At 44.6% G+C, this 15,947-nt stretch overlaps 1 protein-coding gene across 6 annotated transcripts in view; it reads left to right on the forward strand.

The window, feature by feature from the left end:
• Positions 1–15,947, forward strand: part of mst1 (macrophage stimulating 1) — a 172,146-nt gene that overhangs the window by 76,372 nt on the left and 79,827 nt on the right. For all 6 annotated transcript variants that reach the window (XM_059944517.1, XM_059944522.1, XM_059944519.1 and 3 more), the window contains 2 exons: positions 412–526; positions 13,409–13,551. In XM_059944517.1, coding sequence (XP_059800500.1) covers positions 412–526; positions 13,409–13,551 — 258 coding nt within the window. The remainder of the gene's footprint in view (positions 1–411; positions 527–13,408; positions 13,552–15,947) is intronic.

Below are 15,947 nucleotides of genomic sequence, written 5' to 3' on the forward strand. Positions count from 1 at the left end.
GTGCCACCCTATGCATGAAGATGCTACCCCTAATATCCCTTTTAAATCTCTCGTCCACAACTGATCTTTAGGCTCTCTTGTTTTACCATCCCCTCTTGGAAGAAAAGGCTACATGCTTTCACCCTGTCTATGCCCTGATCTATTGGAGGTTAAAATCTCTAGTTTAGTTAGGTTACTAGGCAGCAGTAATTCCTTATCACACTGGAATATCTAAATATCCTCTGAGTGTTTGGATGGTTCTGGTTAAAATCTGCCCTCTTCTTAGGTCCTTGCCCTTTGATATGCAGAAGATTCAACCTTAATATAATCATGACTAGTAGTTATCTCAATGTAGCGTTACTAATCGTATCTAACTAATGTGTGTATTTTACCTCGTTCTCTCTCTTGTGTCATCCGATGTTGTCTTTTTAGATTATATGCGAGAATGCATTGTGAACAAAGGAGTCTCATACAGGGGCACCGTCTCCAGGACCAAAAGTGGGAAACCTTGCCAACACTGGAGCTCCAATGTCCCTCACGAGCACAGGTAACAATATTAATTGGCACTCCTTTGACCTTTACTTTTCTTCTGTTTTGTAATGTAATTGTTATCAGCGGCATTGCTCCTCACAGCTGTGTTCAATCCTGACCGCTGGTGCTGTGTGTGTGGAGTTTCTCTCTGTGTGACCAAGTCAGTTTCCTCTGGGTGCTCTGCTGTATCCTAAAAGCGTGCAGGTTGGCAAAAACAATATTGTTTGCGTGTTTCTAATTGCACTGGAGAAACACACAAAGGGGCTGGTGGAAGTCAATGGGTCAGGCCCTGGGGAAAGACTGAGTGTATTCACTTTATCTATGTTCCTCGTCATTTTATATATCTCTGTAAAGCCACCTCTTAGCCTCTATATTCTTAGGAATAAAGTCCTGGCCTGTCCAACCTCTCTCTGTAACTCAGGCCCTCAAGTCCTGGCAACATCTGCATAAACATTACTGAGAGGGCACAGCCTCAGAATACAAGGACATCCCTTTCAAACGGAGATGAGGAGGAATTTCTTCAGTCAGAGGATGATGAATCTGTGGAATTCATTGTTACAGACGGCTCCGGAGGCCAGGTCATTGGGTATATTTAGAGTGTTCTTGACTAGAAAGGGCATCAAAGGGTAAGTGGAAAAGCAGGAGAATGGGGTTAATAATAAATCAGCCAGGATGGAATGGTGGAGCAGGCTCGATGGGTTGAATGTCTGATTCTGTTCAAGTCAAGTCGTCACTTTTAGTGTCATTTTGACCATATCTACTGGTACAGTACACAGTAAAAATGAGACAATGTTTTTCAGGACCATGGTGTTACATGACACAGTACAAAAACTAGACTGAACTAGTGAAAAACAACACAGAGAAAGCTACACTAGACTACAGACCTACGCAGGACTGCGTAAAGTGCACAAAAACAGTGCAGGCATTACAATAAATAATAAACAGGACAGTAGGGCAAGGTGTCAGGCCAGTCTCCGGGTATTGAGGAGTCTAATAGCTCGGGGGAAGAAATTATTACATAGTCTGGTCGTGAGATCCCGAATGCTTCGGAGCCTTTTCCCAGACGGCAGGAGGGAGAAGAAATTGTATGAGGGGTGCGTGGGGTCCTTCATAATGCTGTTTGCTTTGCGGATGCAGCGTGTAGTATAAATGTCCACGATGGCGGGAAGAGAGACCCCAATGACCTTCTCAGCTGACCTCACTGTCCGCTGCAGGGTCTTATGATCCGAGATGGTGCAATTTCTGAACCAGGCAGTGATGCAGCTGCTCAGGATGCTCTCAATACAACCCCTGTAGAATGTGATGAGGATGTGGGGGAAGGACTTTCCTCAGCCTTCGCAGAAAGTAGAGGTGCTGCTGGGCTTTCTTTGCTATGGAGCTGGTGTTGAGGGACCAGGTGAGATTCTTCGTCAGGTGAACACCAAGAAATTTGGTGCTCTTTACGATCTCTACCGAGGAGCCATCGATGTTCAGTGGGGAGTGGTCACTCCGTGCCCTCCTGAAATCAACAACCATCTCTTTTGTTTTGTTCACATTCAGAGACAGGTTGTTGGCTCTGCACCAGTCCGTTAGCCGCTGCACCTCCTCTCTGTAAGCTGACTCATCATTCTTGCTGATGAGGCCCACCACGGTCGTGTCATTGGCGAACTTGATGATGTGGTTCGAGCTGTGTGTTGCAGCACAGTCGTGGGTCAGCAGAGTGAACAGCAATGGACTGAGCACACAGCCCTTTATGTTTTTATGGTTTTATGTGTAAGACAGTGGTAGTATCTGAGTGAAGTCGATAGACATAAGAGGGGGAATAGGAGATAAGAGAGAGAATGGGATTGATTGCTCTGTGGACTGGCATAGATTTGATAGGCCCAATTTCTTCTTTTAAGAATATATGGAAATCAGGTGCATAGTGATCTTGGTGGTTTTGATGTTGAAAACCATAATGTTTTATTCATTTGTGCAGGTTAAGGAGGTGGTATTTTTAACCTCAGTTACAAAGGGTGAGCTAGAAAGAGAAGAGCTGAAATTTTTCTGATCTTCCTAGGACTGAGGCATGTGTTCACAGGGTCGACTTGTGTAAACAATGTATTAATGAGCGCAGATTTTTCTATAAGGCACCAAGTGGATTCCTTAGAGCTACTCCTGGAGAGGAGTGGAACATTTACTCTGGAACATTTATGCCTTTGAAGTATTTTTCAGGCAAGCTCCTGGGATTTACAACCATGTAATGGGGGAAAAGTTATATTTCCCCATGGTGTTGTCGTTTACTGACTATTCTCCTTCAATTCTCATGGCCTTTTAATTGTCTAGTTCTGTAGGGAGGACATAATAAAGATTGAAAATTTACTTGATACAGCTCTGGCCTGATGCTGGTATTTACAAGGATCCACTTCTTCTCACTGTCCTTCTGTTGTGGAAAAAATCTCAGGAGCAGCAGACAGAATAGATCAGGCCGACTCAGAGAATTGTTTCAGACTAAAGGGTTTTATTACATGATATCATGGAGAGCCCAGACTCCTAAAGTGGAGCTCCGCAGCCGGCAGGCAGAGTAACTTTTAAGCTGATTGGTGCTTCGGGTTATCGCCTATTCTATTTGTGTGAGGAAGTGCTTTTTGTCACGTATACGTTGACTATAAATACGAGAGTAATCTTTTGTTGAGCAGAGCTGCGGAGCTCCGTTCTTAAAGTACAAGCAAGAATGAGAATCAGTTGCTTACAGCTAGGTATGGTTAGTTAGTTGGCAATTTACCAAGAATAGACAGTACTGCTGTTATGGCAGAAATGGCTCCCTAATCGATAATAATGCTTTAACTTTTCTTCCACAGTTCCCTCCTTGTTGATCTTTTAGATCACCATTCCTCATATGGTATTTCCTCCTCTTCCTTGTAAAGGGGGGTCATATCCATAGGGGAAGGGTCTTTCTTTCTCGGGGTACACCTCTTCACCCCACCAGTGTTCCTTGCTAGATTTATCTCTTACCATTTGGGGTACCATAGGGACTTCAGGGCCAGACAAAACTTACTTCATTATCGGACTGCAGCATAACCTCAATGCTCCACGTGTGCAACACCCTAAAACACATATCATTACCACTGCTATTACTCCATGGGTGATCCAGCTTCCCCAGCCAGAATACCATCCCTCTATTATTTCCCACTATTTCGGTTTTTGAACCAAAGTTCTTAAACTGTTTTCCTGTCCTCCTGATCTCCTCAATCTTTCCCCTTATGTGTTGACTAAGGTCAGTTATGTTTTCTGTGGCATCGGGAATATAAGTACAACATTCCTCTTCATCGTAACTGTCCTCTTTTCTCCCGTCTCCTGTGATGTGTGACTGCGCATAGAGTAATGCTACTGCCTCCCCTGACTTTGACTTTGTACGGGCGCAGACCTAGCGAATGCATAGTTGTATGACACAATGAACTCCCACTGCTAAGCAGACCAGGGCAATGAGGCTGTAAAAGAGGGGCTGTAGCCAGCAAAATATTCCCTCTGCTAAAACTGATTTAACCCACCTAAAGAAATCCCAGCCTTCTGGAGGGGCTTGAGAGTTCTGTCTACGCATTCCATCTCGCAACTGGGTCATATGTTCTAACACATGGGTCATATTTTCTGACGCATCGGGTATGTAGGTGTAACATTCTTTCCCTACTAATGCACAGACCCCTCCTTCCCAGGCTAATACTTCTCCACTTTCCTGTTTCTTTGTATTTGCCCTTTGACACTGTTAGGTAATCAATCAATCCCACCCCCTATATGATTATTACCACTACTTCCTTCATGTTAGTCCTCTATTGAGTATATATTTTGTTAATAATCAGTCACTATGTATACAACATGAGGTGCAGGTTAGAACAGATTTATCTTCCAGTCTCTCAGTAACACTTTGTTCTTGGTTCTCAACACCGTTCCTCTCTCAGGGAAGATGTCACTTGTTCAGCGTTTCATTTCGTCCTCGTTGTGGTGCAACTTGCACCTGCTGGCATGTATTCAATCAGGTTTCTCCTTCATCTTAATGCTGTATGGGTCCTCAGCAGCAGTAGGTAGGGGCCCTTCCACCTGGGAGAGAAAGAATCTGTATTCATTGATCTTACATATATTCTATCTCCCGGCCTAAACGGATGCATGTTACCTTCAGTTAAAGGTGCCTGGGCTTGCCAGACCCTCTCATACAATTTCCCTGCCTCCTGACACAATGCTTGTGCATATTTCGGTGTCTTCTCATCACATCATATTAGCGCTACCTTTTCAGGGGTCATGGGAGGCTTAGTTCCTATTGTCATAGGCCGCCCCATCAAAATTTCATGAGGGGTAAGTCCTGTATGTCTATTCTTCTGATTTTGCAGAGTGTACATTACTAAGGGCATTGCCTCTGGCCGTCTGAGACCGTTTTGCTGACAAACTTTTGTCAAAGCTGCTTTTATTTCTCTGTTCGCTCTTCCCACCATACCTGAGGACTGAGGCTGGTAGGGGATATGCAATTTCTACTGGAACCCCAAGGCTTCCTTCAGTCCCTGCACTAATTTATTTGTAAAACAGGTTCCCCTGTCGCTATTTATCCCTAGCGGAATTCCAAACCCAGATATAATTTCTTTCATCAATATGATCACCACAGTTTCTGCATCCTTCCTCCTAGTTGGATCGGCCTCCGCCCATCTGGAAAACATGTCTGCTATTACCAATATATACTTAAACTTCCTTTCAGCAGGCATATGTACAAAGTCAATTTGCAGAGACACACTATTGTTGAGTGATGGCATGCTGCATCCCTCCTTTGCCCATATGAGCCTGGCCATGTGCCAAGCGAGCTGAGGGCAAAGGTAAACTATGCGGGCACGCTATTCGGCCGTCTGGGTGATGCCATAGCCCGGTACTCTGGTAACATGCAGATTTGCTCCAGGCACACTTCTCTTGCTGTGAGGCAAGATTTTGGGCTTTCTGCAACTGCTGGACATCAATACACACAGGGAGCTCCTTCCCTCCCGATTCAACCCCAGGGGTCTGTAGCACAGACGGGCCACCTGTTTTGCTACCATGTCTGCAAACCGATTCCCCTTGGAGACCTCATTCTCGGCTGAGGTGTGTGCCTCGCACTTCATTATTACTAAAGTCTGTGGCAACAGTATAGCTTCTAAAAGGTTCAGTATGAATGAGGAGTGTTTAATCACTTTCACCGAGGAGGTGATAAATCCTCTATTTTTCCACAATTGCCCAAAGTCATGTGCTATCCCAAATGCATAACATGTGTCGGAATAAGCATTGGCAGCTTTTCCTTAGGCCAAAAGGCAAGCAGGCTCGGGTAGCGGCATAGATTTCTGCCACCTGCACTGATGTTCCTATTGTCAAGGCGTAAGCTTCTACTACCTAGTGGGGAGCTACTATAGCACACTCTGCCAGCAACAGATAATCTCTTGGGCGGTACAAAGAGCCATCTGTAAAAAGAATTAAATGAAGGTTATCAATAGGTTCGCTTCTCCGATCTGGTGGGGGAGTAGTAGTGGCTTCCACTGAGAGCAGACAGTCATGGTCATCCCCATCCTGCTGTGCAGGTGGTAACGGAACAAAAGTAGCTGGATTAATAACCGGAGATCTTTTGGATGGAGAGAGAAGAATCACCTCATAACTTGTCCTTCTAGCCATGGTAAAATGCTGAGTAGCAGCTGAATTCAACAGTAGCATTACAGCATGGGGTACTATCACAGTACACGGGTGATCCAATGCAATAGGATTAGATTTTTCTGCCATTACATTTAGGTCATGGAAGGCTTTCTCCCTTTCGGGTGTCTATTCCACGATGAGGGGCTGCGTTTTCAGTGTAGCAGAACGCATTACTACATCCCTCTCCCAGTGTTTGGGAATCCACTGTAGACAGTGCCCTACCATGCCCAGGAAAGAAAGAACGTCATTTTTTGTTTTGGGGACTGGGATCTTCTTTATTGCTTTTATTCGATCCCTTCCCAAACTTCGCCAGCCTTTACTGAGCTGGAATCCAAGGTACTAAACAGTCTCTTGGCAAAGCAGCATTTTCTCCAGAGACACCTGTACCCTCTTCTCGCCAAAAGTTCAAGGAGTGTTAAAGAATCGATCAGACATTATGGCCCGGTAGCAGAAGCTATCAGGATGTTGTCTGCATACTGAATCAGCGTGGAATATTCAGCGACAGCTGGCATTCAGCCAAATCATTTTTAACTGGGGCAGCATAAACTGCGGGGATTTCGGTATATCCCCGGGGAAGACGTGTCCACGTATATTGCTCATTCTTATAAGTAAAGGCAAATAAATACTGGCTATCCTCGTGCAAAGGTGTGGAGAAAAAGGCTGAGCACCGATCGACTACAGTAAAGGTACTCGCTCCAGCGGAGCAATAGGGATGACTATTTTGTTAATGGCTCCTGGGTCCTGCACAAACTGCCACTCATTTCTCCAGCCCGTTTTTGAGATAGGTAATATAGGTGTACACAGGCTTTGTGTCCTCACCAGCACTCCTTGCCACAATGAGTCAATTACTGGAGCGATACCTACTTCTGCTTCAGTAGCCATACTGTTTAATACAGCGCAGTGGCACTTTTTTTTAAGAGTAACTTTATGCTCCAGAGCTGTTTGGGCCTTTCCTACATGATTTTTATGTTGGGCCCATAGGTGCCCTGGTACCCGCGCTAAAGCTCTGGCAGAAGTAGAGGGTCTTCAGCTGGTGGTTGTTGCTTTTCAAAGGATGTTTCCATTCTCTCAGACTTTAATATATTTCTGTCCTCCTTTTCATTACAGAATTCTGTTCGGTCTTCTTGTCCCAGTACCAGCAGAGTTATAGTATAGGCAGCCTTGGTTTCTTTCGCCAATCGTTTTATCATCGTCCCGATATCTTTAGGCTTTGCCGGTGGTTTTATGGCCACTGTCAAATGAGGCATTGAGGAGTCCCCTAGTTGGAATCCTGTTTTTTTTATGTTCTTCCACTAAGTCTACCAGGAGCCCTAATCCCTCGGGACCGAAATACACAGACAGTGTTGCCTTCAGCGTTACCGTTTAAATCAGGGTGTGCAGGCTGATTATAGTGCGGGTCGGCTTGTAAAGTGTAATAGACTGCGCAATGGAGCTGCTTCTTTTTCTCGGCTGCTATTAATCAAGTATTGCGGATTTTGCACGTAGAGGTTGGTTCATCCTATCAGTCTCCGAACCTGCCAAGCATAGAGATTACTATCCAACTGCCGGCAGTACAGAATGGGTCCTTTTCTCACCCATTCATTAATTTTAGCATTTGAGGGATCCTAATTTGAGGAAACTCCACGTATATACATTCAGTTGTACAGTGCAGTGTTGCTCTTAATTTACAGAGGGTCTGCGGACCCAGCAGGGGAAGCGGGGCTGTTTTAGATAATAATGAAGGTGTCCGTTAAAAGCTTATCCTCCATTCTGTTTTTCTCTTTTCCTGCCTCTTTTTCCTCTGCCTTTTCCGTATTTTTAAAAAAATCATTTCTAGTACTGTTAACACTTCCTTCCACTCCCTCAGCTCCAGTTCCTCTTCCCTGAGTCCCTTCAGTCGTTACAGTGATGTCTGCTCCCCTGGGGGTATCAGCTCCCTCAGCTCCAGTTCCTCTTCCCTGAGTCCCTTCACTCGTTACAGTGATGTCTGCTCCCCTGGGGGTATCAGCTCCCTCAGCTCCAGTTCCTCTTCCCTGAGTCCCTTCACTCGTTACAGTGATGTCTGCTCCCCTGGGGGTATCAGCTCCCTCAGCTCCAGTTCCTCTTCCCTGAGTCCCTTCACTCGTTACAGTGATGTCTGCTCCCCTGGGGGTATCAGCTCCCTCAGCTCCAGTTCCTCTTCCCTGAGTCCCTTCACTCGTTACAGTGATGTCTGCTCCCCTGGGGGTATCAGCTCCCTCAGCTCCAGTTCCTCTTCCCTGAGTCCCTTCACTCGTTACAGTGATGTCTGCTCCCCTGGGGGGTATCAGCTCCCTCAGCTCCAGTTCCTCTTCCCTGAGTCCCTTCACTCGTTACAGTGATGTCTGCTCCCCTGGGGGTATCAGCTCCCTCAGCTCCAGTTCCTCTTCCCTGAGTCCCTTCACTCGTTACAGTGATGTCTGCTCCCCTGGGGGAATCAGCTCCCTCAGCTCCAGTTCCTCTTCCCTGAGTCCCTTCACTCGTTACAGTGATGTCTGCTCCCCTGGGGGTATCAGCTCCCTCAGCTCCAGTTCCTCTTCCCTGAGTCCCTTCACTCGTTACAGTGATGTCTGCTCCCCTGGGGGTATCAGCTCCCTCAGCTCCAGTTCCTCTTCCCTGAGTCCCTTCACTCGTTACAGTGATGTCTGCTCCCCTGGGGGTATCAGCTCCCTCAGCTCCAGTTCCTCTTCCCTGAGTCCCTTCACTCGTTACAGTGATGTCTGCTCCCCTGGGGGTATCAGCTCCCTCAGCTCCAGTTCCTCTTCCCTGAGTCCCTTCACTCGTTACAGTGATGTCTGCTCCCCTGGGGGTATCAGCTCCCTCAGCTCCAGTTCCTCTTCCCTGAGTCCCTTCACTCGTTACAGTGATGTCTGCTCCCCTGGGGGGTATCAGCTCCCTCAGCTCCAGTTCCTCTTCCCTGAGTCCCTTCACTCGTTACAGTGATGTCTGCTCCCCTGGGGGTATCAGCTCCCTCAGCTCCAGTTCCTCTTCCCTGAGTCCCTTCACTCGTTACAGTGATGTCTGCTCCCCTGGGGGAATCAGCTCCCTCAGCTCCAGTTCCTCTTCCCTGAGTCCCTTCACTCGTTACAGTGATGTCTGCTCCCCTGGGGGTATCAGCTCCCTCAGCTCCAGTTCCTCTTCCCTGAGTCCCTTCACTCGTTACAGTGATGTCTGCTACCCTGGGGGTATCAGCTCCCCCAGCTTCAGTTCCTCTTCCCTGAGTCCCTTCACTCGTTACAGTGATGTCTGCTCCCCTGGGGGTATCAGCTCCCTCGGCTCCAGTTCCTCTTCCCTGAGTCCCTTCACTCGTTACAGTGATATCTGCTCCCCTGGGGGTATCAGGTGCCTGAACTTCTGGCATGGGGGGTTATAAGGAGTGGGTGTGGGTTGTCCCAAGGCAGTTGTTGTCATTACTAAGTTGTCTACTTTACTATTGGGTACCAATGGGGCACTGAATGGTACGGGGAGTTGTGGATAAAGACCCGTGGCAGGTTTTGTTTCAACCCCAGCCTTCCCCAGCAGTTTCAGGCTGCTTAATCTCCTTTTTCTTTAGAGGTTGGTGTCTTTTAGCCACCTCCTACATCGTCTAAAATGTCTACATGTAACCAGCATCCCAATTTGGGTCGCCATCCCCATTTTGGGTGGCGTCCTCCCAATGCTGGATATGTCTCAAATTAAAACTTTCCCAATATAGCCAATCCCCATGTGACCACTCATGCAAATCACTGCTGAATGTTACCGCGTAACAACCATCTCCAGTCTCTCTGATTATCATATCCGCTGGGTATCCAGGCGGGACTAAGGGGTCTCCTATTTGCTGGTGGTGCCGTTTTATCTTTTTAATCTTTTTTGGCAGTCTTTTTCCTACCTGCAGTTGAGTGTTCAAAGCCTTCGCCTTACGTCTGGAACTCTTCAGTTTATTAGCAGGATCAGCGCCAGCCGGTTGACTGCTTGCACTTCCCGTTTTTCCTGTTTAGGATTTTAATTTCAGTTAAGACAGCACAAAGTTTCTTTATTCACACTATGTACAAAATGAGTGCTCACTAGTGTGTTTCCTCTGTCTTTCCACAAGTCTCTGAGTTAGGTCACGGAATAAATCGGTAGCTACCTTGGTACTCCCACAAGCACCCCCTTTCAGCTAGGAGACAGGCCACCAGTTTCCCCCTTTCAGCTAGGAGACTGATTCTCCTTCCCAACTTGGAAGGCGCAAACACCCCACTGCTGTCACCCTTTCAGCTAGGAGACAGGCCACCAGTTTCCCCCTTTCAGCTAGGGAACTGATTCTCCTTCTCAACTTGGAAGGCACCTTTCTGGCTTAACAAGCTTCTTTATGGGGCCCCTGCCCCCCCTCCTTCAGTCCTGATGAAGGGTCTCGGCCCGAAACGTTGACTGGTCCTTTCACTAGATGCTGCCTGACCTGCTGAGTTCATCCAGCTTGTTTGTACGTGTTGATTTGACCACAGCATCTGCAAAGTACTTTGTGTTCACCTTTCTGTCTTACTTCTCCTTTTCCGCCTTGGGTTCTTTTTTGGATCCTGCTGTTATTGAGGATCCCATCCTCATTGCCAACCTGTTGTGACAAAAGCACTTTCAACTGTGGAAGAAAATTTAAAGCATTATTACTGATTCAGGAGCCATTTCTGCCATGACAGCAGTACTGTCTGTTCTTTGTAAATTGCCAACTAACTAACCCTACCTAGCTATTAGTAACTGACTCCCATGCTTGCTTGTACTTTAAGAAGGATTTGGGAACTTGTTTTTCTCTGAACTCATATTTCTGTAATCTGCCCTAACACAGCAGGCAGAATAACTTTTAAACTGATTAGTGCTTTGTGTTATCGCTTAGAACATGTTGTGAAATTTCTCTACTCTATTTGTGTGAGAAAGTGCTTTTGTCATGTATATTTTGACTATAAATATGAGTGTAATCGTTTGTTGAGCAGAGCTGTGGAGTTCTGCTTTAGGAGTCTGAACTCTCCATGATATCATGTAATAAATCCCTTTAGTCTGAAGCAATTCTCTGAGTCGGCCTGATCTATTCTGTCTGCTGCTCCTGAGATTTTTTTCCCACAACACCTTCCAATCTCTCCTCCCCTCTGTTACACAAATCTGCAATACTCCATGTCCTGACACGCCATTGCAACTCTAGGTAGGGCACTGTACAGGTCTCCCTATCCAGATCCAAACTTTATGTATGTTCTAAAAGAGGACAGATTGGTCTAGGACTTAAACAAAGGAGAGATTTGGTATGATTCAGTCAGTTTTACTACACGTACAGGGCCTAAGGTTGTCACAAAAAAATAGTTTGTTGAAAGAAATGCAGAACCGGGTGGTACGGGTGCAGTGACAAACCTTGCTGACCACACTCCTGACCCTCTCCTGAATTCTTATCCCAGTTTCCCCACTCCTACCATTCTGAATCAGCACAGGCACTTGGCCTGGGAGTCACATCTGTACTTGATGAACTCCTTCAGCCTACAACTCAGTGGTGCCTCTCTGTAAAGTGAGAGGTCCACTGCTGCACATTTCTGGTATTTTCAGTTTTGCAGGGAATGCAAAACTGAAAACATAAGAAATTTGTCTTTTGCGCATGGGGAAGGTCACAGTGTTGATGTCTTTCTTTGATCGGGTTCCATGGCTTTCATTGTTTTGTGGCTGTTTGTGGGATTGTATACTGCATACATACTTTGCTAATAAATGTACTTCGAATTGTTTGAATGGGAAAGTGAGCCAGAAGGTGTAGGGTTTGAACCCTGGTCCACGCTAACTGGTGACTAGAGGCAGGAGAACTAACTTACAATTCTACATTACTCCTCACCAGCGGGGTTATGGATGGCCTCACCTCATCCAGTTCATCATTGAAATCTCTTGCTGCAGAGCTTTAGTCATATGGTGTAGGGACGGAAACAGCATTTACATCTGACTGTTGAGCACCCATGAGCTGAGGTGTTGTCCTACTTCCTTCATATCATTGCCTGAAAGCAATAACACCTGCTCACCCCCCACCCCACTCTCTGACCCCCCAGATCATTTTGCGCATCCTCAAGGACATAATATGAATGTTCAAAATGATGACGATGGTGAAAAGGCAGCAGTTATTGTTTACATTGTAAATACTGTATTTAAGCACTTTTTATTTATGATTCATTGTTAAACTAACATTATAAGCTTTTTAATATACCTTGATATTTTATAACATTCTTTATTGATAACTGTTGAAAGTTGTTTTTTGTTGCATGTTGCGCCCTGACCAACTCACCACAGTGAATTCCCAATACACGTAAATACAATATATACACGGGGGATTCTGCTTAATTGGGACACATTGGGACCAGTACATTTTGGCAGAAATATGCGGCTGCCCCTATCAGACGAATTTTCATAGAAATAATTAAAAGGTATAAAAAAGACAAACTGACAAAAATGACAAAAAGACAAAATTATATATTTAAAATGAAAAACAGAATAAATTAGAACACTACCAATAGTACTACAGGACTATAAACTATGTGATAATTCCTAAAAGTTATTGACAGAGGAATCATCCAGTGTAATGAAGAAAATCAGCACAGATACCTTGTGCAGATAATGGACTACATTCATATAATATTATCAACAATTGCATACTCCAAATCTTCATTTTTATTGTAACATTCAAGATGATTGATACCTTCAAATTCTTTATAGTTCCTAACTTGTTGAAGTTGTGAAATTGTTTTATTTTCACTCCCGGCCATTTCTTGCATCTCCAAATCTGAATGCTTGAAACTGCAGTAAACCAGACTGTTCTGAATTGTCTTACCGCTTATTTCTTGCCAACTATCAGTGGCAAAAATCACTGCTTTTTGAACACAAACACATGCAACTGACACTATTCAAAAACTGTTCACTAACAGCCACAGAAGTGCACTTGACTGACGCTAGTTAGAACCTGTTCAGCAACAGTCTCCTGCCTCAATTTACTGGCATAATGTCTCAAATAAGCAAAGGAAATATTGGCAATTTTCTCGATTAGTTTTTGTTCTTTAAGGGTTGTTTCAAATAAGTGGCTGCCCTGATTAACCATTGGCCCAAATAACCCGAATCCACTATACACGTAAATGTATATGGTGAATTAACTTGTCCTCCCATGATCCTTGAAAAAGAAGCCCAGAGTTTCCTTAGCTAACTTGACCTAACTATTCCACTGAGTTTCTAACGGCACTTGTTGGATCGGGCTGATGTGTGACTGGAATTTTGCTCTTTACAGAAATTCACCCAGTCAATTCCCAGAGAAAGGCTTGGATCTTAATTACTGCCGCAACCCTGACAATGATTTGGCTGGCCCCTGGTGCTACACTATGGACTGGAACACTCGACTGGAGGACTGTGGCATCGCAAGATGTGACCAGGGTAAACTGCTCCTAACAGAATTGAAAGCGTTGATGCAGAGCACTCCTCGACTCTTTTAGCTATTTCAGTGGAGAAAGGGGCTGAGAGGGATAATAAATCAGCCATGATGGAATGGTGGAGCAGGCTCAATGGTCCGAATGGCCTAATTCTGCCTTATGGTCTTACAGATTTATGCGTTCATGCAGAGCAACTTTCTGATCATTGCTGTCCTTGAATATGAATTTACTGTACACAGAGTTAAGAATGGTGCAGACTGACCTGAGGGATTTAATTGCAATTACAGAACAGAAGCATAACCATCTGGCTGACGGAATCTTTAAGAGTAGTTTATCTTTTCCTCAACATTAAGAATGTGTCAAGCTGGGAACAGTTTTTTTGAATCTCTAAATGAAACCTCTCTGCAGAGTCTGCCTTGTGCTTCCACTGTGATATTGAGAAGAGTGCTGTGTTGTCAAAAGCATTATCTTTCAGATGCGATATTGTCTTGTTCAATACTTATGCCCCAATGCACATGGTCCTAGTGATTAATTCTGTTACTTTTTGTAGAACCATATCAATTGGCACCATAGTAGCATAGTGGTTTGTGCAACAGAGGATACTGGACTTCACAGTTCAATTTTGATGGCATCTATAAGAAGTTTGCACATCTTCCCCGTGAACACGTGGGTTTCCTCCAGGCACTCAGGTTTCCTCCCAGATTCCAAAATGTACCAGTTAATAGGTTAATTGGTGATTGTAAATTGTTCTGTGATTAGGCTAGGGTTATTTAGGTGGGTTGCTGGGCCACGTGCCTCATTGCACCTGAAGGGCCTGTTCCACACTGGCTCTCTAAATAACACTAAATAAATAAGTGCAAATTCACTGATGTAGTTTGATATTACAACAGTATTTTAGTGCTTAATGTAATGTTAGGCACAATGAACATCTGAGGCCATGAAAGCACTTTTAGTAATGTAAGTTAACTCTCTTTTATTGCCTGAACACTATAGCATAATGTTCCATATACGTTTCAAAGGTACATTTAATGGCAGAGAAATGTATACAATATACATCCTGAAATTCTTTTTCTTTGCAGCCATTCTTCACAAACAGAAGAGTGCCCCAAAGGATGAATGACAGTTAAATGTTAGAACCCCAAAGCGCCCCCCAGCTCCCCCTCCCACTCATAAGCAGCAACAAAGCAATGATCCCTCCCACCAGCAAAAAAAATATCGGTGGCCCCCATCGAGCACTCCAGCGTGCAGCAAAGCATCAATAAAGACACAGACTTGCAGACTACCCATTACTACCAAAGACTACCCATTCACCCAGTATTCAGCACACCACAGGCTCTCTCTCTCCCCAATAAGGGAAAAAGAGGTGTCCCCATTTTCTATCATATATCATTCATTCATGACCTTCTAAGCAGAACTGTTACTTTGAATGAGAATCAGGTTTATTATCCCTGACAACTGTGAAAGTTGTTATTTTGCAGCAAGAGTACAGTGCAATATATAAAATATATTGTAAGTTACAAAAGAAATATATAAAAAAATAAATCAGTAGTGCAAAAATGGAGCAAACTAGTGAGATAGTGTTTATGGGTTCATGGACAGTTTAGAAATCTGATGGTGGGAGGGAAGAAGCTATTCCTAAACCTTTCTCTTTATAAATAACAGTTAGACATTAATATTGTATCCAATTCTGACTATTGTGCTTTAAGAATGATATCAAGGCTTCAGAGATGTTTAACAGACTCACTCAACAGGTTCTGTTTCCAATCATTAGTTTTGATGAAGGGTCTTTTCAGTTTACTATACAGTTTACTCTGTTTCACTTTACTGACCTGCTAAATGTTTCCAGCATTCTCCAGTTTTATTTCAGTTGAAAAGTACTATGATTGGGGGAGGTTTGGAGAGCACAGGTCATCCCCAGGTGACAGTTTGCAAATCAGAAATGTGGTTGCTGAGTTCCCAGGTGGTAGAAGATGCCTGCAACCCTCAGCAGCTGACAATTCCATTCTTTCCGTCTCCCACACACTTGTTATTGTACAGGCTGTACATGTGTTGGCTGTTTGTAATCTGGAGAGGACGTATGTAGAGAGGCAGTGTTGTTCTTGTTAGAGCTAAGAGAGTAAAGGGAGACTTAGTGTTCAGAAATATGAAATTAAATAAAAAGTGTTTTCAAATTTGAGAAAATCAGTAGAACTGGAGGATAGACAAGGAGGTGTTACTGAGAACCAGAGTGTCACATCCGAAAAGGTGGTGAGAGCAAATTCCGTGGAAACTTCCAGAAGGATTTTTCTTGAAAAGCAGACCAAATTGCCTGGCTGTAGGAAAGTGTTGGAATGTGGAATTAATCATGGGCCCTCTTAGGTAGCAGCATAGGCCCAAAGGGCCAAGTGACCATCTGTGTTA

The sequence above is a fragment of the Hypanus sabinus genome, chromosome 19 (assembly GCF_030144855.1).
Source record: "Hypanus sabinus isolate sHypSab1 chromosome 19, sHypSab1.hap1, whole genome shotgun sequence".
NCBI lineage: Eukaryota > Metazoa > Chordata > Chondrichthyes > Myliobatiformes > Dasyatidae > Hypanus > Hypanus sabinus.